The sequence below is a fragment of the Scyliorhinus canicula genome, chromosome 6 (genome assembly GCF_902713615.1).
Source record: "Scyliorhinus canicula chromosome 6, sScyCan1.1, whole genome shotgun sequence".
In the NCBI taxonomy this organism is placed as follows: Eukaryota; Metazoa; Chordata; class Chondrichthyes; order Carcharhiniformes; family Scyliorhinidae; genus Scyliorhinus; species Scyliorhinus canicula.
Window position 1 is genome coordinate 126,129,915 of NC_052151.1, and position 24,673 is coordinate 126,154,587.

The 24,673-nt window shown below is 45.3% G+C and overlaps 1 protein-coding gene across 14 annotated transcripts in view; it reads left to right on the forward strand.

Annotated features, from left to right (window-relative positions):
• Nucleotides 1-24,673, forward strand: part of dnmt3ab (DNA (cytosine-5-)-methyltransferase 3 alpha b) — a 709,318-nt gene that overhangs the window by 138,516 nt on the left and 546,129 nt on the right. For 11 of the 14 annotated variants that reach the window (XR_005460997.1, XR_005460998.1, XM_038800092.1 and 8 more), the window contains one exon: nucleotides 4,437-4,544. The exons of 2 other annotated variants lie outside the window; for them this stretch is intronic. Coding sequence is in view for 10 of the 12 variants with exons in the window: in XM_038800092.1 (XP_038656020.1) it covers nucleotides 4,437-4,544 (108 nt within the window). In the remaining 2 variants the exon portion in view is untranslated. Of the gene's footprint in view, nucleotides 1-4,436; nucleotides 4,545-21,805; nucleotides 21,927-24,673 lie in introns of those variants that run through there. One more of the 14 variants, XM_038800100.1, reaches the window with a different exon arrangement.

Here is a 24,673-nt window from a genome sequence, read left to right on the forward strand (position 1 = left end):
AAAGCCAATTTTACCTCCTATGTATGTATAGGTCAGAATGAATTATGTACCATTGGTTCTTCATGCAGTGAACTGCTAATTGTACTAATTGCTTGAAGGTGATTTGACGATTGCAGGGAGACAAGGGACTCTGAAATCCTAGACTGCCCACATGTATTCTGAGCAGTTGACTATTGGCATAAAATGCCTCAAGCAGGTTTCAACACAGTCCTATTGACCAAGGATAATGCTTGAATTAGGGAAAATCTATTCTAACTTAAATTTAAAAGGAGAATTCAGATGGATCCAGACTTGGAACTCAGAATCCAAGGTTTAAGTATTTAAATTTGGGTGATTAAATATATTGCAAAACAAGCATTAAGAATTTAGGTATATACCTTTGATAACTTGAAGCTGGGGGTGGGGGGGTTACCCACAACTAAATTGTGAGGGAAATTATCCTCCCCCCCCACCCCACTCAACAACATGCCTTCAGAAGGTCAAACATCCAGAGTACTGAGGAAATTGATAAAAGCACGAGAGAACATGAACACATTTGCACATTGATGGAAAGCCACTATGTTATCACATAAATTTAATCATACCTGGAATCCATCAGAGAAATAGGTACTTTAATGGCAAATACCAAGCGTGCAAAGAATCATTATTATATATTTTTTAATTAATTCACTGGCTATTATTTAAAAAGGTTTTTCAGTCCCACACAACGGCTCTTTTCTCTGATAGTTTGATTTACATATGTAAACCTAATTTTGTAATGTTACTGCTGTTAAATCACCATGTTCAATCTGGGCTGCAAAAATAATCCTGTAAAATATCAATGTAAAAATCATTATAATGTTGTGATTTGATAGAGGTAATAAAACATACACCCTAGAACTATATGATTATAGTACGCAGTGTAGTACAGGCTTTGCTGATGACTACAATCAACTGCATATTTATCACATAAATTGGAACCATCACAGACCTACTAATTACGACCACAATTATACTCTATCATGTTCACTTTTGTAACATTGCAGCTACAGCTGGCCAATAACATAACAAAGCTGCAAGAAAATAAAAATAATAATCACATATTTCATCTAATTGTACTGTGAACCTTTATTTAAACTTCTAAGTAAGTAACCACTTGGAGACAGTTAATAATTTTTCTGAATAAAAGTGATTATTCATGGCTGTTACTGATGGAGTTTGGAGAGCAGTAACCTCAGGGGAAACTGATATTGAGTATTGAATAAGTGAAGGTGAGTCTTAACAAGTGTAAAATACCTAGACCATGTTTGGTTGTTAAGCAAATTTGACTTGAAATTGTTTCAATGATTGTTTTGTGGAGGCCATTAAATTATAATTAACTACAGTGCTCAACACATATATAATTGGTAGTAAAAATTCAAAGACTTAATCTTAATCCAGTCTGTCTGGCAGTTAAAATCAAATTTGTAAACTTCCCACACTATTCGCAATGCAGGCAATTTTATCTGGTGAATAATCTGGCTTTGGAACAGTTGCCTGTCCTGGATAAGTGTGCCCGAAATGGAAAATGTTGAAAATACACAGCCATACCGGCAGCATTTGTGAAGTAACAAGGTCAAAGTAAAATATGATTTCTTCAGAACTGAAGGAGAGTAGAAATGTGATGGGTTATATAAGGAGCAATCTACTGGCCGTGTCGTGCCCGGTTAGGGGAGTGACGTGGCTAACAGGTGCTGGAGAAGCCTCCCCTCAGGGCTTCCCAATGGCCATTGCGTCTCACTAGATATAACCAGATCCTCTGAGTTCTACCTGCAATGGGCAGGACCCAGTCTCGCACAGCTAAGTGGGTTTAAGAACCCACTTAACCGTTCTGATGCCTGATCTAACTGGCACCCGTCATCTATCAGCCTTCTCAGGGAAATCCAGCCGGGCGCCGATTAGTACTGACAAATGTGGACCAGGTGGAACAGCACCTGAGGGGTCTCCCAGGCCACTGGAGGCCCCTGGGTGGCCAAGGACAGGGAAGGCTGGCACCCTGGCTCTCCCCTGGCACCCGGGCACCTTGGCAATGCCAGGCTGGTACCTTGGCACTGCTACCCAAGGTACCCAGGTGGCACTGCCAGCATGAAGGGTGGCGCTGCTGAGGTGTCACTGTTAAGGGTCAGGGTCTGAAGGGGCCATGCACTTAAAAGGAGGGATAAGGGTGTATAAAGGATTTGTGGGGTGGGGTGGGGTAGGGAGGGGGGGGGGGGGGGCTCCGGAAGTTTGATGGGAAGGGAGTCAAGGGGGGGTGAAGGGTGGGGGTTCTGGAAGGGAGGGCTCCTAAAAGGGGGCCAAGGAAGGCCTGAAAAAGGTTGGGTTCCCTCAACGCCCCCATAGTGAGGTGTCCTCCCTTAAGTGGGGGGGGGGGGGGGGGGGCTGTTGGGTAATGGCCATGTGTGAAGGGTGGGTGTGGGGGACCCTCCAGATCACTTAGAGATCCAGGCACCCTTTCAAAATGGTGGCCCAATCTCTGAGCAGCCGGCCTGGCCAGCAAGTTCAACTCCCCAGTGATGGAAAAAAAATGTGGGCGAGCCCAGAGATAAACTCCCCAGAGTCTGAAAAAGTGACAGTGTGGTTACACAACGGCGGGAAACCCACCGACAGAGCCGGGGAGAAACTCCCAGCCAAACATGCCTGAACTGACACTGAGAAACCTTTCAATTAGATTGCGCCCATATGCTGTCAAAAGTTGTGGTTGGTGGGGAGAACAAAACGGAAAGTCTGGGACAGCGTAGAGGGCAGGGGATATTAAATGACAAAGATGTCATGGATAAAAAGACACCCAAAGTGGCAATAGTTGCAGTAAAGAGGCAAAGCATTGTCCAGAGTGAATGCAAACGCTAGAATAATACTCTCTCCGAAGGAAAAGCATGAAAAACGGAATTCAAACTGGCACCTGACAAAAAAACAAAATCAAAATGGGGGACACAATTTATGGTTTGAAATTATTGAACTCAATGTCGAGTCCAAAGGCAATAACGTGCCTAATTAGTAGATGATCCTTGAGCCTGCATTAAACTTCATTGAAACACAGGCCAAGGCCAAAACTGTGATCATGAGAGCAAAGCAATCAGAAGTCTAGGATCATACCTGCAGAGCTTACAGATGCTCTGCAAAGCAATCACCTAATCTATGTTTAGTCTCCCCAATGTAGAGGGGACTGCATTCTATGCGGTCAGTTCTGAAGAAGTCCTATTCGACCAAATCTGTTAACTGCATTCACTGACGCTGCCACTCCTGCTGAGTATTTCCAGCAATTTCTGTTTTTATCAGAGATTTCCAGCATCTGCAATATTTTCCTTTTAGTCTAGCTAATTCGGGGCTAGTTCAGGGGCCCAATTACAAATGCAAATTTGTGCTGTACTTGCAATTTTAACTCTGGGTCAACTAAGGCCCAGCCAGACACTGATCTGAAAGTGAAAGCTGACAGCAGGTATAGCCCGTGCAAGTCTTGTTTTTTAATTTTTTTTACAGGTTAGTTTTGGGACACGAGGAGTGGGAGTGTTCTTCCTGGCTCCACAAATACATCATGGGCCTCCCTTGCTCAGGGTTTCCATTCGCTTGCTTAAGGCTGTTTTCTGGTGGGAACACACAGCCATTAAATTTTCCAGGCACAACTGCTGACCGCTTGGTCATCCCTGCCAGTTTCAGCTGGAGCCCATGAGGAAACATTAAAATGGGGCCAGCTTCAGCTCCTGCCTTTCTTTCCCAAGTTAAAATTGGAGCTAAAATGACTGTAGTCAGCAAGATAATTGCATGCATGCATGTCATTAGTTCACATGCAAACTTAGAATGACATGACCAAATAGCTACATCACAGGAGTGCAAACTAACATTTTAATCTGTCTCTCCGAGGGCTACCTGAACAGTTTGTTTGCTAGTCGAAGGAATGGAAACGTAAAGCATTTGGGGAAAGGTTGGAGTCAGAACTATTCATGCTATTAGCATAATGTGGTCCATTATCTCTCTGGGAATTGAAATTTCCCTTTTGTCCATCCATCTTATTTGGGAAAATAAGACAAAAGTACAAATTTATGTTAAAATTCAGCATCTATAATTGAAGTTTTGCATTTGTTGTAACTCTGCAATATTATAGTTTTTAACAGTCACACATGTCCATGAGGGAACAATTGAAATTGACCCAAGAATCTGATGAACTAAATGCAAAGTAATTAAAAATTGCATCTATGCACTTGACTAATGAGAAAAGCTATCAACTAGGCAGCAACAGGCCGAAACACAACACAATTGTTGAAACAGTTTTACTTCAATTTCTTTTGGTTGCTATGTTGCTTTTTGAGCCAATGATTTTTAATAATCACATAAAATCAAATAATTCTCTTAACATATCATTAAATATGGCCATATTATTTTATTTTATCTAGAAATCCCAATAACAATTTTCCTCTACATAGGTCTTCTCCTTTCTCTGGCACCGGGCCAGCTGCGTTCAAGATAACCGTGTCTACATGCGGCCTAACCAGCAGTCCTTAAAGGGACCGCTGGAGGCCGCCACCATAAAGGTAAGTTTTTGAAAAAATACTTACCTGAATGTGGAGCTGGGAGGAGAAGGAGGGCTCCGCTCGGCTTCACACGAGTCCTGTAGACGGTTGCCTGTCCCAGCTTGGTCCCCTTTCCATCATTCCTCTAGCCTTCCCAGTTGCTCACCCTTTCTCTCAATCAACTCCTTCCTTTCCTACACCTCCCCCCCGACTTCCTTCTCACCCTGTCCCCAACCCCCATCCCAGGACCTACCTGAGGGCCGCTGCTGGGGAGGGGGGCCAGACTAACATTTTCCTTGTGAAACTGGTGAGCTGCCTTTGGACACCCAGTTGGAGTCTGCAGTTCACTGATGAGACTCATATCTCAGTTTTGGATGAGCTGTGTGACAGATGTCACCGAAAATAGCTAATAACGCCTTGCCATGCATATTTTCTATATAGTATAACCTGTCACCTAATGTATTTGTTCTATGGCCATAAACGTGTGTATGTGTGCACGTGAGTGCATGTGTGTGAGTGTATTTGTGGGTGTTATCCTCATTGTTTGGGGTAATGACAAAAGTCATCATTGGTGAAAACTTCTGTACACCATAGTTATGTATGCACTAATCATAGAATCAAATATTTTTTTGTTTGTGGTAAAAGAGATCTGAAGTATAACTATCCAAGAATAATCTCAGGCAGAGAGTGAACAAGGTTGAAGATTGCTCGTGATTGATTTGGTTTGGTAGAAATAAACCAATTTGTGTAGTGAAGTGATCAGCTTGGCTGCATTACTCACTGAGCCAACTTTAGGTAGGGTATAGCATGGCTCAAACACCAGCAAACCATACCTTATTGATAAGGTATCCATACGGCAGAAAGATGCAACAAGATTAATTATATTCACTATATTCTGCTAATTAGGAGGATGATTTTCCACTATTGGCGTTAAATTAAATTTAATGAGGCATACAGTAATTGTTGGGAGGTCTTGTGGTATAGTGAAGCTCCAGGTTTGAGATCCACCCCAGGGCCTTATAGCCAACGATGGTGTGTTCATTGTGCAGCCAAACAGGTCAAATGCCAACCTGCAAATCCTTCCAACACATGCCAATGGCAGGTAGTAATAGCAGAAGAGATTCCTGGTCAGCAGTGCAATGGAAAGTAAGTTTGAGCCTCTCCTAACTATCCATAGCTCAACACTACAATATGCATGTAAAAATGTGTGTTGCCACAGCAACCTGGACCACCTGAGTGATCTGTAGTACACCACCACCATTGTAATTATTAGGTGCAGAAAAGTTGAAATTTAATCAATCTCTTAAAGAAAAACTGTTTACCACACCCACCATCCTCTGCAAAAGTAATTAAAGTTGACGCTATTTTGCTGAATAGTTGAAAAACTGTGGAGGGTTTTTGAGATCAGTGCTTTGTCTTCTCTAGGTCAAGTGAACTAAATGTAAAGTTTGATTTAGTTTTATTATATAGTTTTATTATACATAATGGAAAGAACAAAAAATGTTGCTGAACTGCTTAATTGCTATTTCATAACCTAAACGCTGTGCTGATTTATTTTTAGGATTGTTGACTGGACATTTTAAAATATTTATTAATGTAGTATATTTCTTTGTTCTTTGGTTCATAACTGTCGAATAAAGTATTTGATTTCATTTGAAGATGATAAAAGACCAAAGCATAATGGTTGTGGACCAAAACATTTGATTCAAATACATTGAACAATTGAGTAAATATGGACATTAATTTTAAAGGTATTAATCGTGTTTTAGATTTATCGAAATAGTTTGTAGACTTTAAATTTTATAATCTTGAGCAGAATTTGATCATGCAGTTTTAGCTTGGGCATTCTTTATGTATCGGTAAATAATTAACTGATCCATGATTAAATGATAACATGAATCAATTTAAGAAGTTATAATTTTTGAAATCATTACTTTACTGATTTTTTAATTGTAAAGTATATCAACTGACCACAGGTTAAGGCCAGGATGTGATCAGTCATGATTGAATGGCAGACCAGACTCGATGGGCCAAATGGCCTAATTCTGGTCCTATCTCTTATGAACGTATGAAATAAAGACAGCACCTTATATTCTGTTTATGATCCATGTATAGGAAATGATTGCTAATATTCCAAAGTACTCAGAAATAGCCGCAAACCTCATTCCTTTGAGTTCTAGCTGCTGCAGCCTCCCTTAATACTGATCTCAGTCCCCAGAAATAGAGAAACCTCCTACATGAAGTCTCCACACACAAGTCAGAGGTATTTCTCCAAGACAGCGCGCCAAATCTTCCAAGGACTGGGAATCACCTTTTGGATTTCCACTCCGCTCTTTTTTTTTTTGACCGTCAGATGGAGCTCTGCATTTCTGGCCCAGACTTCCAAACCAGGCCTCTTCAGAAATGCGGAGCCTACTTGTTCTGGGAGTCCTTCTTTGTGGTCCAGGATCATCGGGGCGAAGCCAAGCCGCATCCTCTTTTCTTGGCACTAGCTGCCATATTCCGGTAAGTAGAGAGTTTTAAGATCCCAAAGCCACTTTGAGAAACTCCAGAGAGAAGGCGTGAGGTAGGTGGGTGGGCAGGGTGACAGGTGGGAAGGTGAGGAGATAGGGTCGCGGGTGGTTGAAGGGATAGGGGAACACATGGATAGGGGAGCAGTGTGACGGTGGGGTCAATGAGAGAGTAGAGCGGTGGGTGGGTGATGGTGTAAGGGGAGGGGGTGGGTGAGTGGTTATGATGGCAGGTAGGTGAGGGAATGGGGTAACAGGTAGGTGGGTGAGTGAGGGATAGGGTGCTAGGTTGTTGGTGGGGGGTGGGTAGAGTGAAGGTGAGTTGAGTGCAGGTGGGTGAGGTGACAGTTGGGTGGGTGAGGGAGTAGAAGCACAATTGGGTGGATGGAGGGTTAGATTGCCAGGTAAATGTGTGAGGGGCAAGGATGACAGGTATGTGGGTGAGGGGCAAGGATGGTGGTGGGTGAGGTGTAGCTTGGCAGGTGGGTGGGCGAGGGTAGAGTTTTCTGGTGGTTTGGAGGGCAGGGGCAAAGTCATTTAGTTGGGGGTTAGTCAGGGAAGTTAGGGGGAATAGTTGAGCTGTGGGAGCATCGTTGGGGGGGGGGGTGTTGAGGTTTGTTGCGAGGGGGGTGTCTGGGAGACATTAGTTTTGGGGTCCTGTGAGGAGTCTGGAGCCAGTAATATAATTATCCAGGAGTTAGAATAGTTTTAATCCTTTCTCTATTCCTGGGTAATTACTCTGGTAAGTGAGTCGGAACCACCCAACATCTCTGACTTTAACTCAGAGTATCAGAGGGTTCCAGATGCAGGGATTGTCCCATTAGAAGCTCAAACGTTGTTGGCAATTCCTCACATCATATTAGCAAACTCTGATTCTGCGTCATGAGAGAATTTACCGTTACTGGATCATGCGTCATTTTGGTTCTTTTTAGTGTTTGGATAAAACTGTGGTAATTTTCCTATACTGTCGCCAGGCAATTAATAGAGAGCTGCAGTATTTCAAATCTAGTTGTGAACTGCAATAGGAGCATTTCACACTGGAAACAGCATCGAGGAAGCAAAATTGGTCAAGATTATCTCTCGACCAACTCCTCCAGATTAACAGGCCATTCAGCTGATCTGCTGTTTCTGGTAGTGGGAATTTGCCGTACTCAAATTGGGTGCAATGTTGCCTCTATAACAAACATTGCTATGCTTTCAAATTATTTCAGTACCTGTACACTGCAGATAAATATCCAAAGAATGCTAAAGGTACTATACAAGAGCAAGTTCCTTCCTTTCACAAGAACATTGGAATTTAAGGATGAGTAGTTATTTTGTACAGCTGTAATTAAACAAATTTAGCCAAAATGTAAGTTAAATTGTCAGTGCGTTGCTGTACAGCCAAAGTTTACAGCCAGTTTTCTTGATTTGATAAAAGCGATTGCTATCACCCTATCCACACTGTGCATGAGACAATGGGTTTCCTGGTCATCAGCTGCAGTTCAATCCTCAATAGATTTGAGGTAATTTTGTCCCTTTTGTTTTTGTGAACATTACTGCATATCAGAAACACAAAGAAGGCTGCTACCAACGCAAAAAATGTCTGAAAAGTGTGGCAATTCCAGATAATAATAACATTTTAAAAACCTGTCCTAAATATCAGGCTGCCAAAGAGATAGCCAAGTTTATAATCTAATCTCATGAAGTTCTAGGCGGCACTTAAATAATGCTGAAAATGTAGCCATTGCAGTTTATAGTGCCGTCAAAACTGTTGCAATTATTCCCAGCTATCCAATACCAAAACCACTCAGGTTGAATTTTAAGGAATAAAATACTTTTTGTTTGCTGTTGGAATCTTGCAATTCTGCCACCAATAATCTGGCAACAAAATAATCTGTAGTAAAAAAAGTTCCTGCAAAATATTTCCCTATCTTAATAAGGTTGCCAATTTAAATGGAGACAACCAAGCATTTTTGTAACTGTGGATTGTCAACTGTCAGCAGCCAAATCTCATATACGTGGTAGTTGTGAACGTGTTGTAGACAGAGGCAAGCGAGGCACAGTAGTACAGTGGTTAGCACAGTTGCTTTACAGCTCGAGGGTCCCAGGTTCGATTCCCAGCTTGGGTCACTGATTGTGTGGAATTTGCACGTTCTCTCAGTGTCTGTGGGTTTCCTCCGGGTGCTCCGGTTTCCTCCCACAGTCCAAAGATGTGCAGGTTAGGTGGATTAGCCATGCTAAATTGCCCTTAGTGTCCAAAAAGGGTTGGGTGGGGTTACTGGGTTAAAGGGATAGGATGGAGGTGTAGGGCTGGGTAGGGTGTTCTTTCCAAGGGCTGGTGCAGACTCGATGGGCTGAATGGCCTCCATTCTGAACTGTAAGTTCTATAATTCTATAAGTTATTAGATCTGTCGCTTTGATCTGAAAGAAGCTGCATTACCTGTTTGATGGAGAGTACTCAAAAATGGACAACACTGTTGGAATAGGGTTACAGTGTTGACATTTCAAAATAAACCGTGCTAGATCTTTAAGAAAAATATTGTCGAATTTCGTACAGTAAGTGAAGTAATAGGCCATTTGGTTATCGAATTTATTTTAAAAATTACATTTCATTTTGGTCTATTTTGTTTACTGGAAGTTTCTTAACCGCAGTTTCCAGAAATGTGACGTGATAAATTTCAGGTTATGTGTGTGAAACTTCCAGTTTAACCCATAAAGATGAATGTTGAAAGTGTGACAGATTGATGATGGTGTTTCACTCATATGTATCTGCACACAGGTCACGCACAAACACGCACTCATTCTCACACTCACACCCTCAAGCACATTCATTCAAACATGCAGACACATTCACCCTTTATCATTCAAAAGTTAGCAGGGGAACTATTTGATCCGATATTAGTGTGATAAAATAGCAAAGTGCCATCATTACTAGCATTTATAATGGCCAAGTTTGAGATAGGTGGGGCTGCCTTTGTTTAACAGTAACATAATTTATGACTTCCAGGACCGGCTGTATCATTGTGATCTAGTTCAAAATAGAACAAACTTTTAAGGGAAAAACCTGCTACTTCAACTGGGTCCTGAAACTTGGCCATCTGTTATCCACCCTCCAATGAAAAGGAAAATTGAGCAGGGTGGATAACAGTGGAGTCTAAAATGGACATACCATTTTATATTTTCAACAAAATCAACAAATTTCAGAATGTTTTGTGTTTGTAGCAGATTTGATGGTCTGACTTTTAAAAAGCACAATGTTGGTTAACTTGTCATCTAAATGACTGATACAAATCCAAAGTGATATTGAATTGGAGAATATTGTATAAACCAAATTGTACTTGTAGAGCGTGTTGAATAAAATAGGTATTTTACAGAAGCAGAATAGGGACACAGATATCTCAGAGAATTCTCTGACTGCTCCAGTCACATATTTATGCTATCTATCTCTAAGATTATCTACTTCAAAATCTGCAACATTGCTAGACTCCACCACTGCGTTAGTTCATCTGTGGAAGCTCTTTTGTTTAAATATTGCCGTTGCTACAACTACACTATTCCAACACGCTCCTGGGTTACCTCCCGCATTCTCCATAAATTTCCTCCATAAATCTGAGATGATCCAAAAGTCGGCTGCCTGTGTCCTTACTCACTCCAAGTCTCATTCACCCATTATTTCTGACCTCACATTTGCTCCCAGATGCCTGATTTTTAAAATGCTAATCCTTGTTTTCTACTAGGGCTAGTCCCCTTCCTGCCTGAGGCAGTGCACTTAGAAAATTTCATAATAGGATTTAGCACTGTCTCACTGACACAAATTAGATCCTGCCCCATAAAAAGTAAAAACGGTTATTGTACAAGGAGTTGAGAAGTTGGTTGGTGGTACATTTCCAAAATTAACCAGATATCTAACAATTGGATATCTACTGTATGAAACCTAAGGATTCACCTTAGGAAGGAACTGCGCTCCAAAAGCTAGTGATTCGAAACAAACCTGTTGGACTTCAACCTGGTGATGTAAGACTTCTTATTGTATGCAACTAAAGTAAGAGTTGTTGCGAACATTGCTCCCTCCCTCTCACCTCTGTGTACACTTACCTGAATTTACTCTTGGTCAAGCCACATCTTGTTTTTAAATTCTCCTCCATGTTTTCAAATGCCTCCTATGGTCTAATTCCTCCTTAACTGTAATCTCCTTCAGCCCGCAGAACCCTCTAAGATATCTGCACTCCTCTAATTCTGGCCTCTTGAGCATCCCAGAGTTTAATCTCTCCACCATGGTAGCACGGTAGCATAGTGGTTAGCACAAATGCTTCACAGCTCCAGGATCCCAGTTTCGAATCCCGGCTTGGGTCACTGTCTGTGTGGAGTCTGCACGTTCTCCCTGTGTGTGTGTGGGTTTCCTCCAGGTGCTCCGGTTTCCTCCCACTGTCCAAAGATGTGCAGGTTAGGTGCATTGGCAAGGCTAAATTGCCCTCAGGGTCCAAATTGCCCTTAGTGTTAGGTGGGGTTACTGGGTTATGGGGACAGGGTGGAGATATGGGCTTGGGTAGGGTGCTCATTCCAAGAGCCGGTGCAGACTCAATGGGCCGAATGGCCTCCTTCTGCACTGTAAATCCTATGAAAAAACCATTGATAACCACACCTTCCTTGACCCTAACCTCTGAAGTACCTACAACGCTCCACTTCTCTTCCATACTCCTAGGTATCATATTTTGTTTTGTAACACTCCTGTGAAACACCTTGGGACATTTTATTACTAGAAACATGCTATATGAACAAAAGTGATTCTTGTTATCCAAACCTGAACCTAGGGTGCGATTTAATGGAAAAAGAATAGAGTGACATTTTGGGCATGTTTAACAGCGTGTTTCCTAACGCTTGCAGCGTTGAGAATCACCCCACTATTAAATGGAACTATACTTCCTTTTTGGGTCTTGGCGAGGAATGCCCCGCCGAGGACTCATTTAGACTCATTTCCTGCACTAATGAGCCCAGCTTGCCTGTGCAGCATAAATGGCACCCCAATCTTTCGAGACACCCCCCAACCCCCCCCCCCCCCCCCCCCCCCCGCACCGGGGCCTCCAGACCCCCCCAGCAAACCAGCTTACCAATTCGGGGGTCCTCAAGCCCTCCCCTTGCACTCCATCCCATAAGACCAGCGCATCCTCGGGCCATAATCCCTGGCACGGGCAACCTGAAAACTTAGCACTGCTAACCTGGCACCTTGGCAGTGCCCCAGCCAGCCTGGCAGTGCCACCTGGACACCCTGGCAGTGGGAGTGCCAAGGTGTCCGGGTGGTGGTGCCAGGGTTCCAGTGCCATCGGTGGGTTCCTGGGTGGCATCGGGTGTGCCAGGGAACCACCCTGCCCAGCGTTTGACCAACCAGGGACCTCAGATCGCTTCGGAGATCCCGTTCCCCCCCTTCCCTCGCAAGTGCTATAATGCCTGGTCCATATTCAACAAGGCGAGGCCATTCGATTCCGTGCCTTGGGTAACTCGGGCGCAGATATATTCAAGCGAGACTAGCTACTCACTTGAATATGCAAATCTGGATCATGCCAATTAAGGGCGAGATCCAGATTGTGACTCCTCGTGTGATCTCATTAGATCTTGTGAGGCATAACGACATCGTAAATCTCTGGAGAAGCTTCTTGTGATACTTAATGGCCTCGACGCGTCCGACTTTGGCGCAATGAAGCCGGCAGATCATGTCCCTGAAGTTATGTTAATGAGCTGACCACAAAACATTAGGTGCAAAAAAGCTTCTACTTGAGGATCTAAAGTCTGCAAATGGTAATCGCAGCAAAAATTAAATCAAAACTGGAAAAACTCACCTTGGAAAAGCTGCACTGGAATAAGGACTTGACACGAGTTAAGAGGCGGATAGCAGAGATTTGAATGACCGTCCGTTTACGAAGGACAGAATGTGTTCAACTAGCCAAGAGTTCACTGGAATAGTCAAGTGTAGTGATGACAAAGGGATGAATGAAGGTTACAGCAGCAGATGAGCTCAGACATCAACAAAAGTTGAGTGATGCGCAGGAGGTTGAAACAGGGGGTCTTAGTGATAGCATGACATGAGGTCAGAAACTCATCCTGGGCTCAGATGTAAACCAAGTTTACGAACAGGCTTGTTTAATCTCAGCCAAGGAGAAGGATGGTGTGGATAGCTGGGAAACAAGAGTTTTGAGCAGGGATAGATAACAATAGTGTCAGTCTTCCAGCATCTAATTGGAGAAAAATTCTGCTCATCCAGTACTGGGTGCTGGATAAGCCGTCTGATGGTTTAGCAACAGTGTAGGAGTCAAACAATGTGGTTGTTCATAAGTTCTTAAGATAAAGAAGCAGAATTAGGTCATTCAGCCCATCAAGTCCGCTCAATGTGTGGTAGAGTTGGGTGTCATCAGTATTCATGTGTCAACTAATCTGTACTTTCGGATGATTTCGCCAAGGGCAGCATTTGGGTAAGAAATGGGAGGGAACCAAGGATAGCATCTTGGGGGTCCTCAAAGGTCATAGTGCAGGAGCAGTGACAGAAGCCATTGCTTCTCTATGATTCTCTGGTTATGATTAGATAGATAGGAATGGAATCAAATGAGAGAATTCACCCCCATTTGGACTACCATGGAGAAGCGTGAGAGAAGAATGATGGTGCTCAACTTTCTCAAGGGCTACAGACAGGATGAGGAAGGACAGTTTGCTTTTGTCACAAACATGTATTGCATGATCCTCCGGCTATGTTGCTCTCAAGCGAGAACACACGCAGCTGGAGAATCTTGGGTTGGCTTCCAGCGGACCTGCCGACAGGCTCCGTGCCTTGAGTGATTCACTGAAGTCCCACAAGACGTCGGAGTTGGAACTCCACCCCAAATGGACGTGACCAAATGCCGCTCCAAGAAGTAGGTCGCAAACCTACTTACGACCTGCCTGCCCGGGATACACTGGCCACCCTCGATTCTCCGGCCGCTCCGGGGAAGCTGCAGCTGAGCGCTGATCAGTGCTGGTCCACTCAAACGTGGACCAGGCGGAACGGCACTCAGGGAGTCTCCCGGACATCGGAGACCCCTTCGTGTACAGGCTAAGTACAGGGTGGACCCCGTCCCTCCCTCTGGAACGTGGGCACCTTGGCACTGCTCAGCTGGCACCTTAGCACTGCCATTCTGGGTGCACAGGTGGCACTGCAAAGGGCCAAGGACCGAGGGGGGCTATGCCCATGAAATGATGCGGGGGTTGTGACGGGTGGGGGAGTGTAGAGCAGGTAAGTCGTGACTTCAGGTTCGAATTGTCATGGGTGGGGGTCCTAGAAAGGAAGGGGTGCTGAGATTGGAGCACCCTTTCAAATTGGCGGCCCCATCTCGGAGTTCAGCTCCCCAGTGCGAAAACAAAATTCTAAGTGTGGGCTAAACCAGTGAGAAACTCCCCAGGACCCGAAAAGAGACTAAGGGTGGGATTCTCCGACCGACTTTGCTTGCCGACCGGAGAATTTCGCTCGAGGGCAGTGGATTTTTCCATTCCACGCGGCTTGCCCGTGGCGTTCTTGTGGCAGGCAGACCGGGAGAATCCAGCCCCAAGTGTCATTGAATAGTGATGGGGAACTCACCGGCAGAGCCGGCGGGAAACTCCCTGAAAAACATGCCACAAATTAACTTGGACATTTTTGGGGAGAATCGCACATATAGGGCGGCATTCTCTCCTACCCGGCGTGACGGAGGGTCCCGGAGTAGGAGAGTGGCGCCAACCACTTAGGGGTCGCGCCTCCCCAAAGGTGGGGAATTCTCCCCACCTTTGGGGGCCAGCCCCGCGCCGGAGCGGTTGCCACCAGAAGACCGGCGCAAAAGACCGGCGCCCCCGGCAGCGGGGCTGGCCGAAAGGCTTTCGCCGGTCCGCGCATGCGCCGGCAGTGACGTCAGCGGCAGCTGGCCCCGATCGTGGGCCAGGCCACCGTGGGGGCACCCCCCGGGGTTCGATCGCCCCCCGCCCCCCCAGGACCCCGGGGGCCTGCTTGCGCCGCTGAGCCCGCCGTTCCAGAGGTGGTTTAAACCTCGGCGGCGGGAGAGGCCTCCCAGGACTTCGGCCCATTCGGGCCGGAGAATCACCGCAGGGGCCTCTCCGATCGGAGTGGCGAGATTCCTGCCCCCGCCACTTCCCGGGTGGCGGAGAATCTCTGCCACGGCGGGGGCGGGATTTTAGGCGCCCCCAGGCGATTCTCCGACCGTACTGGGGGTCGGAGAATTTCGCCCATAGGATGTGTTTTGTGACTTGCATTGGTACAGTAGCAGGGGAAGATCGGATTGAAAAATATATGGGCGGAATTCTGCTTTGGCTGACACTGAAATCAGGAAATGCAATTGGGTGGAGAATAAGTCCCAAAGGCAAAATTGCGGCTGGCGCCGATTTGATGCCAAATCACAATTCTCCGTCATCTCGACAGCGGCATCAATTTAGTCCGGAACGCAAGTACAGTAAACACCATTTGTAAATCATTAGCCAGCCTGACCCGCTATTCTCCAGAGTGTCCGCGCTTCTCTGCCTCCGATGGGCCGAGTTCCTGATGGTGCATTTCCATTAACCATTGTTGTAAAAACCCATCTAGTTCACTAATGTATTCAGTGAAATCTGCTGTCCTTACCTGGTCTGACCTACAGGTAACTCTAGACCCACAGTGATGTGGTTGACACTTAAATGACCTTTAAAATGGCCTTGCAAACCACTCGTGTGTATCAAACCGCTAAAAGCATGTCGGCATTGACTTCGACACGAGATGGATAAATGTGGCACACACATGGGAACATCACCGCCTGAAAGATCTCCATTAAGCCACACATCATCCTGACATGGAATTATATCACTGTTCCTTCACTGTCACTGAGTCAAAATCCTGGAACTTACTTCCTAACAGCACCGTGGGTGTACCATGGACTGCAGCATTTCACCACCACCTTCTGAAAGGCAACTAGGGATGGCCAATAAATGCTGGCTGAGTCAGTGACACCCACATCAAATGAATGAAAATATTATAAGCCACATGTCAGCCCAAATATTCTCCAGGTCCTACTGCTTTGGACATGGGCTGCTTCAGTATTTGAGGAGTTGAGAATGATGCTGAACATTGTCCAATCATCAGCGAACATCCCCATTTCTAACCTTGTGCTGGAACGAAGGTCATTGATAAAGCAGCTGAAGATGGTTGGGCCTCGGACAATACCCTCAGGAACACCTGCAGTGATGTCCTGGGACTGAGATGACTGACGTCCAATCACCACAACCATCTTCCTTTCTGCCATGTCTGACTCCAAGCAGTAGAGAATTTTTCCCTGATTCCCATTGACTCCAGTTTAGCTCGGGCTCCTTGATGCCATATTCGGTCAAATGCTGCGTTGATGTCAAGGGCAGTAAGTCTCACTCAGCTGTTTTGTCCATGTTTGAACCAAGGCTGTAATCAGGTCAGGAGCTGAGTGATGCTGGTGGAATCCAAGCTGAGCATCAGTGAGCAGGTTTTGCTGAGTAAATGCAACTTGATCACATTGTTGATGACCACTTCCACCACTTTATAAAAATAAACTTTATTGTCACAAGTAGGCTTACATTAACACTGCAATGAAGTTACTGTGAAAAGCCCCTAGTCACCACATTCCGGCACCTGTTCAGGCACACAGAGGGAGAATTCAGAATGTCCAAATTATCTAACAGCATGGGCGGAATTCTCCGCAACAGCCGACGCCGTCGTGAAACCCGGAGTGTTTAACGACGGCGTCGGAGGCCGCTCCTCGTCCCCTATTCCGCCCCACCCCCCCTGCTGGGAGCGGCGTTTCATGAAACTCTGCCGCCGGGCCTTGACGCTGGCATCAAGGCAGCGCGCCGATAATGACGTGGCCGGCGGTGCCTTAGTGACGTCAGCCGCGCATGCGCAGGTTGGCTGGCGCCAACCCGCGCGGTTGCCGTCTTTCCCTCCGCCACCCAGCAAGATGTGGCGGCTTGATCTTGCGCCGCGGCGAAGGGGAAAGAGTGCATCTCTTAGAGACGCCGGCCCAACGATGGGTGGGCACCGATCGCGGGCCAGTCCCCTCCCGAGCACTGCCGTGGTGCTCGATCCCCTCTCCGACCCCAAAGGCCCCAAACTTACCTTTCACGCTATGTTCACGCCGGCAGCGACCAGGTGTGGTTGCCGCCGGCGTGAACAGGTCAGGAACGGCAGGCCGCTCGGCCCATCTGCGCTGGAGAATCGCGGGTCGCCGTGAAAAACGGCAACCCTCTATTCTCCGAGCGGCGTGTCACAAAACACGACACACCATTTTGGGGGGGGGGGGGGGTGGGAGAATCGCGGGGGGTGCCAGAGCGGCCCTCCCGCGGTTCTCCTACCCGGCCTTGGGAGTGGAGAATCGCGCCCCATATCTTTTGGGACTTGTGGGAGGAAACCGTAGCACCCGGAGGAAACCCACACCGACGCAGGGACAACAAGCAGATTCGGCACAGACAGTGACACAAGCAGGGAATCGAATCTTGACCCCTGGCGCTGTGAAGCAACAGTGCTAACCACTGTGCTACCATGCCACCCACGATACTGATGACCGAGAGTAGACTAGTGGGCCGATAATCAGCCAAGTTGGATTTGTCCTGCTTTTAATGTACAGGACATACTTGGGCACAATCTCTGTAGAGACAGTAAAGGGAAATTCAAACTTCCTGTTAACAGCTGCAACAATGACATGTCAATATTACACAATATTTAAACCTTTTACTGTATCAAATGATTTTTTAAAAATGCTATTGACTAAACACTATTTTCTTACGTAAGCAACTTAAACTTTAAATTGTGGAAATAAGCAGTGTCTTGTTAGTTATTACTCAGGCAAGGAGAGTGGACAAAGACGTGGCAGATGGAATACAATGTGGGAAAGTGTGAGGTTATGCACTTTGGGAGGAGGAATAGAGGCATAGACTATTTTCTAAATGGGAAAAGGCTTAGGAAATCAGAAGCACAAATGGACTTGAAGTCCTAGTGCAAGATTCTCTTCAGGTTGACATGCAGGTTCACTTGGCAGTTTGGAAGGCAAATTCAGGGCAGCACGGTGGTGCAGTGGTTAGCACTGGGATTGTGGCGCTGAGGACCCGCGCCCGAATCCCGGCCCTGGGTCACTGTCTGTGTGGAGTTTGCACACTCTCTCAGTGTCTGCGTGGGTTTCACCCCACAATCCAAAAGATGTGCAGGTTAGGTGGATTAGCTATGCTAAATTGCCCCTGAATTGGGCAAAAAAAAATTGGATAGTTTAAAATTATTTAAAAAAGGAAGGAAAATTCAATGTTAGTTTTTGTGTTGTGAGGGCTAGAATATAAGAGCAGGGATGTACTTCTGAGGCTTTATAAGGCTCCAGTCAGACGCCATTTGGAGCATTGTGAGCAGTTTTGGGCCCGTATCTAAGGAAGGATGTTCTGGCCTTGGAAAAGGTCCATTGATGGTTCACAAGAATGTTATCGTCAGATTCTTCCGATTCTTCCTGTTTCTTCTCTTCCTTTTTCTCTTCAGCAGCAACAGGGGCAGTGGTGGAAACAACTGCTGCAGCAGCTGGGGCACTGCTACCAGCACCAACATTGCAGATCAGACTATTGTGGTCAATATTAGCCAATGCCATGGCAAATAGACTAGTCCGGAAAGGCTCAATGGTCATACCAGCTGTTTTAATCAGGGCATTGAGTTTGTCTTCGGTGACAGTGACCTCGTCGTCGTGCAGGATGAGCGCGCTGTAGATACAGGCGAGTTCTGAGGTGGAGACCATGGCGCTGGATCTCTGCGGGTGGGTCCGATGGTGCTAGTCACCGGGGGAAACTTGGCCTTAGCTTCGTTCAGAAGAACCGAGCACTTTCGAACCGGGCAGAGAGAGCAGCAGCTGGCTTTTTATTATGCCGGCTGCGCGTGGCCTTTTTACCATATAAAACAAATGCGGCTGCGCTGCGCATGCGTGCCCGCTCATCAGTGCGCATGCACAAAACTCTTCGCATGCGTACCGATGAGCGGGCACGCATGCGCAGTGCGGTCACACTCGCATGGCTCGCAGCCGGCATAGTTAAAAGCCAGCTGTTGCGTGCAAATTTGCGCAAACTGGAGCACCGCGACGGATGGCTCCATGCCCCTCCCGACACACGGCAACGACCCACCCACGGGTCGCGCCCCGGACTTTGAAGATCACTGCTCTAGAGTTTTGAAGAATGAGGTGATCTCATTGAAACTTACAGAACTCTTACAGGGGCGACAGGGTAGATAGGATGTGGTTAGGATGTTGCCCCCAGCTGGTGAGTCTTGGACCAGAGGGTACAGACTCCAAGTAAGCGTAAAGACCATTTAGGACTGAGGTGAGGAGGAATATCTTCACTCAGTGAGTAGTGTATCTTTGAAATACACTACCCCAGAGGTCTATGGTAGCTCAATCATTGAGCAAGTTCAAAACAGTAACGAAGAGTTCTAGATACTAATGACACCAAGGAACATGGGGATAGTGCAGGAAATTGGCTTTGAAGCAAATGATCAGCCATGACCTCATTGAATGGATGAGCAAGCTTGATAGGCTGAATGACCTACCATTGATCCTGTGCTCCTAAACTGAGCACAAGCTCCCACCTGTGTTCTACATAGTGTCAGTATTTTCTATGCTGAAGGTACATACCTGCCTAATCTATCTTTCCCTGCTCCCTATCTCTCAGTTGGTTGCAGGACAAAATTGCGACTTCCTTATGCTGTGATATTCTCATGTTTAACAGGAAGTCTGTAATCTGATCACAAAATGGCTTTCTCAACCCTTTACCCAACCCTTACCCATGGCGACAAGAAATGCATTGGGCGCAATTCTCTCAAAAAAATTCGAAGTGTGGTTTCCGGCAGGAAATGTGGTTCAATTCTCAATCGGTGGGTCGGCGCAATCCAGATCTCAATCCACCTGCACTTTGGACATTTCTCCAGAGTAGTTCAATCTCAAAGCTAAGTGACAGCCACCCTTACCCCCACCACCTAATTGACATTGCGACCCTCCACATTCAAGGGGAACACCCCAGCCTTTTAATACAAATAGGCAAACCCCCCCCCCCCCCCCCCACACAAACCAATAAATGTTTGTGTCATCACCTCCCCTACACCATGCAGACATCAGGATGATCGACACCCCCCTCCCTCCTCGCGGCATAATTTCTCAACCCTCCCCCCCCGGGCAAGGATCACCGAGATCAGGGCCTTTGACCCTGCTCCCTTCAGGCTCCACCCCATTCACATTGTACCTTGGCACTGCCAAGGGGCACCGCTTGTCATGTCTCTGACCACGGGCCTCGAGGCTATAATGGCTTCCAAGCCCCACGGCGTGGTCATCACATCTGGTCTGCATTTGTGGAGACCAGTAGTGATTTACGCTGACCTCACGTTGTGCTGGCGGATGGAGGAATTGCAGGAGCTTGGAGAATTCAACTTAAAGCCGATCCTGCAAGTTTAAACGAGATTGTTAACGTGCTAATCTGGTCATGCCCAGCGAGGATATGGGCCTGGGAGGATCAGAAACTGTTAGGTGCCTGCCGCAAATCCCATTTTTGGCATCTCCCAGAATTCCACCGACATGGCGGGATTTGTGCCAGGTGCAAAACGGCCAGAGAATCGCCCCCATTTGGTTTGTAGCAAATAGTTTTGTATACAAATAGAAACGCTCATCAGTTACTTTGATCACAACTGTTGTTCCTTTTGGAAGTAAAGGGATAGGTTCCAGCCCAACTGTTTCCAACTTGATATTGAAACTTCAGGAGATGCAGGGCCGACGCATTGGAGATATAGGAACAGTTGTCATTGTCACCAAATATAAATACCCTCTACCTTTCTCCATAAAACAATCTGCGTATACTTCTGATCTCTAAACAATTAAATCACCCAGGCTTACTGTAAAGCAGACTTCAGCACATGCCATATGATCCTTAATGTAAGTTAAAAGTCCAAAACTATAATACTGTTATAAACCAAAGGACATAGTTCTAAAACATTGGGCGGGATTCTCTGTCCCGCCGCACCATTTTCTGGTGCGGCGCGCCCCTGCAGGCAGCAGGATTCTCTGTCCCGCCAGCCGGCCAATGGAGTTTCCCATTGTGGGCAGCTCCACACAGTCGGGAAATCCAGAGGCGTGGGTGCATTGCCGGCGCAACGGAGAATCCCAACAGCAGAGAATCCAGCCCGATAATCTTATTATTTTCATAATTGTAACAAGTTGAATAGTTTAATGCCAAGTGTGATCTCCAAGGTGCGTTGCAGGATATTTTAGGTGTAATTATGTTTCTGTATAAAAATCTGTCATTGAAGGTAATCATAGGACTTGATAAAAAGCATGTGGAGGTTGTGTAATACTCTGTCAGTGTTTAGAGATAGCTTCTCCTGGCTGAGGAAGAGGTGACCCTCAAATCGTAAAGTCAGGAATAAATCCAAGTCATGTTCATTTTCAATTGGATATTAAATGGAGGGCATCAACTCCTGAGACAAAAACTAGAATTATGTAAATATTTAGACGAAGAAATATTATGAAATTAATGAAGTCTCCAGTTAAAGTTATCTGTTACAGATGACGTAGTTGAGGGTGGCCAAAAACTTGAATATAAAATATGCATCTGAGAGAACTGGAAATTCCATATACGTGGTGGCCTGAAACCTTGTAGAAGCTGATTTGATCTGTGGTTTACAGTGTAACTAATATTGTAAGGCTTTTGCCCAACGCATACTGAAAACAGGAAGTGGGGGTGGTTTCTGTAAATGACAGGAGAATGCACATTTAAACTTGACAGGAAGTGCTACTTTGAAGTGTATGAATAAAGACAGCAAAGGAGCGTGCATCTTTACAGCATCTTCAGGGAATTATCTCATCGGCAAAAATATTTTGGACTTTAGTTCCATATAATGGTATGTCAGACCTAATCATTGACTTTACTTTAGCTACTATGAGTCTTTTTAATGTATGTTTTTCCTGTCACAGATACCTAACTAAAACTTTCAACTTTACGAAGCCTGATAGTTTTGCTACACCAAGCTTGAATGATCTCTCTGGTTTCTATCGCTTTCAGTCTTAAAACAGTTAAGGCCAGGTCTGATATATTTTGTTAAATGTGAGAAAAACGCTAGTTAACCTGTAAAGGCATATTAAATATTTTAATGTTCAAACCAACAATCAGTTTCACTGAAATCTAACGTGTTCAGGCTCAAGCTGGATGATTAAGGCCCAATTGAAGTGGAACTGTAGCTATCTATATGTGGGTGGAAGCACGTGTTCAGCACAAGGACTGAATATTGATCATCTACACACTTTTATTTGGCCAAGATCATGCAATTCATTTAACTTGTGTTACTTTTCTGTTTATTGTGAGACTGGAGAGGTCATTATTTTGTTATTGGCAGCAAAATAATTGTACAGGATAGCATGTGTGCAGAATCTGTGATGTGTGATTATGAAAGCTGGGAAAATTATTAAGTGGAACCATGTGTAAGTTGACCTAGCTTTGAACATAGAAAAAAATTACAATCCAAAGATGTGTATGTCAGGTGGGGTTGCGCGGATAGGGTGGGGACTCAATGGGCCGAAAGGCCTCCATCTGCATTGTAGGCATTCTGCGGATTCTGTGGATCTGTAGTGAAGTGTGAAGAAAAGGCAGTCTTGATTCATTTTATTGTAAACTTCGGAATATAGAATATATTTGCTTAAAGCATATTGAGTGTCTCTATGATAGGTGCTGGCATAAGGGAAGTGATGAAAGCATGTATTTTTATGTGGCTGCGGTTGTTTTCACTGTTTCCGATCTCACACCTCACTGCAATGAGGGTGAATTAAGAAAATGAATTGTGCCATCCAACCCCATTGTTATTTCACTGACATCAGGGAATTATGATATTTCCATACTAATTTGCATTCGGTTTATGCTTATCGAAATGAAATGAAAATTGCTTATTGTCACAAGTAGGCTTCAATGAAGTTACTGTGAAAAGCCCGCACTCGCCACAATCCAGCGCCTGTTCGGGGAGGCTGGTACGGGAATTGAACCGTGCTGCTGGCCTGCCTTGGTCTGCTTTAAAAGCCAGCGATTTAGCCCAGTGTGCTAAACCAGCCTCCTGTCTGGTTGTTCCCAATTGCAAAGGTAGTCTCACAGGCTACAATTGGTCTTTTCTAATGGATATTGCAAACCCGTTGCTCAAAGGTACAAAAGAGTAGTGTGGCCGGTCGTCTATCTTATTTATTTTTTAAACAGCTCTACTTCCTAACAGAAATTCTATGATGGGAAAATCATTGCAAACAACAGACCTCTTATTACCTCGTTCTTATCGCTATACCAATGCATGCTACCGCTGGGCTGACTACACAACAATGTATTAAGCTCAATCTAAAACAGACCTTTTAGCTAACAGGGATATCGCATCATGGGACTATAGAAAAATACAACACAGCAGGAGACTCATCAAATCTGCACCAGCTCGTTCGAAGAATATCCTAGTTAGTCCCACTCCCTTACTCTTTCCCCATATCCTTGGAACTTTTATTCCTTTCCAAGTATTTATCCAATTCTTCTTTGAAAGTTAGCATTAAAAGTTTATCTACCTCATATCAGGCAGTGCATTCCAAGTCCTAACCAAGCTTTGTGCAATAAAACAAATTCAGCCATTTGAAACCATTTAAGATAAAACTATAAGATGTCGGAGCAGCAATAGGCCATTCAAGTCTGCTCCGCCATTCAATGAGATCATGGCTGATCTGATCATTTTGAACTCCACTTTTCCTCCATATCCCCATAATCCTTGATTCCCTCATTGATTAAAAATCTGTATCTCAGCCATGAACATACTTAACGACTCAGCCTCCACAGCCCTCTGTGGTAAAGAATTCCACAGATTTACTACCCTCTGAGAGAAGAAATTCCTCCTCATCTCCGATCTCTACCTTAAATAGGCAACCTCCTACTCTGAGATTATGTCCTCTGGCCTTACACTCTCCCACAAGAGGAAACATCCTCTCAGCATCTACCATGTCAAGCTCCTTGAGAATCCTATGTGTCTCATTAAGGTCACTTCTAACTCGTTGTTTCCCTTTGTTTACTCTATGTAAACACCATGATTTTATAAACGTCTCTCAAATTTCCTCTTCACTTTCTCTGCTCCAAGAAGAACTTAGCTGCTCCAATCTATCCATCTAACAGTCAACTCTCATTCGTGGAACCATTCCATTAACGATGTGTTTCCTGCCAACACTGGACATGCTCCATGCATGCGCAGTTCAAGTGTGCTGCTCCATGACGTCATTTGGAATACCCAAGTAGGAAACGGCCAGGACCAAAGATGGTGCTGCAGTAATCATCACTCCTGGGCGGGTTGTCCTTTAACCCGGAAAGAAATGTGAAACCATGTTAATTTGTTCTCATCCATTTTGTGGGTTATTTAAATTATAACATAAAGGAAATACACAGATTTAAGGCCAGGCATTGCACCCTCTCTGTCATGTATGCCAACATGCAGGAATGAATCAGAGCTGCTTGTACCCAAAATTCATATAGCCAGCTAGCTTAAAAAAAGTGCATTTTTGCAAGAAATAATTGCAGAGTTGCCTGTGGAACAAGAAGGGACGATAAATTGTTGGGTTTCACTGTTAAAACTGTACTGTCCCAGCC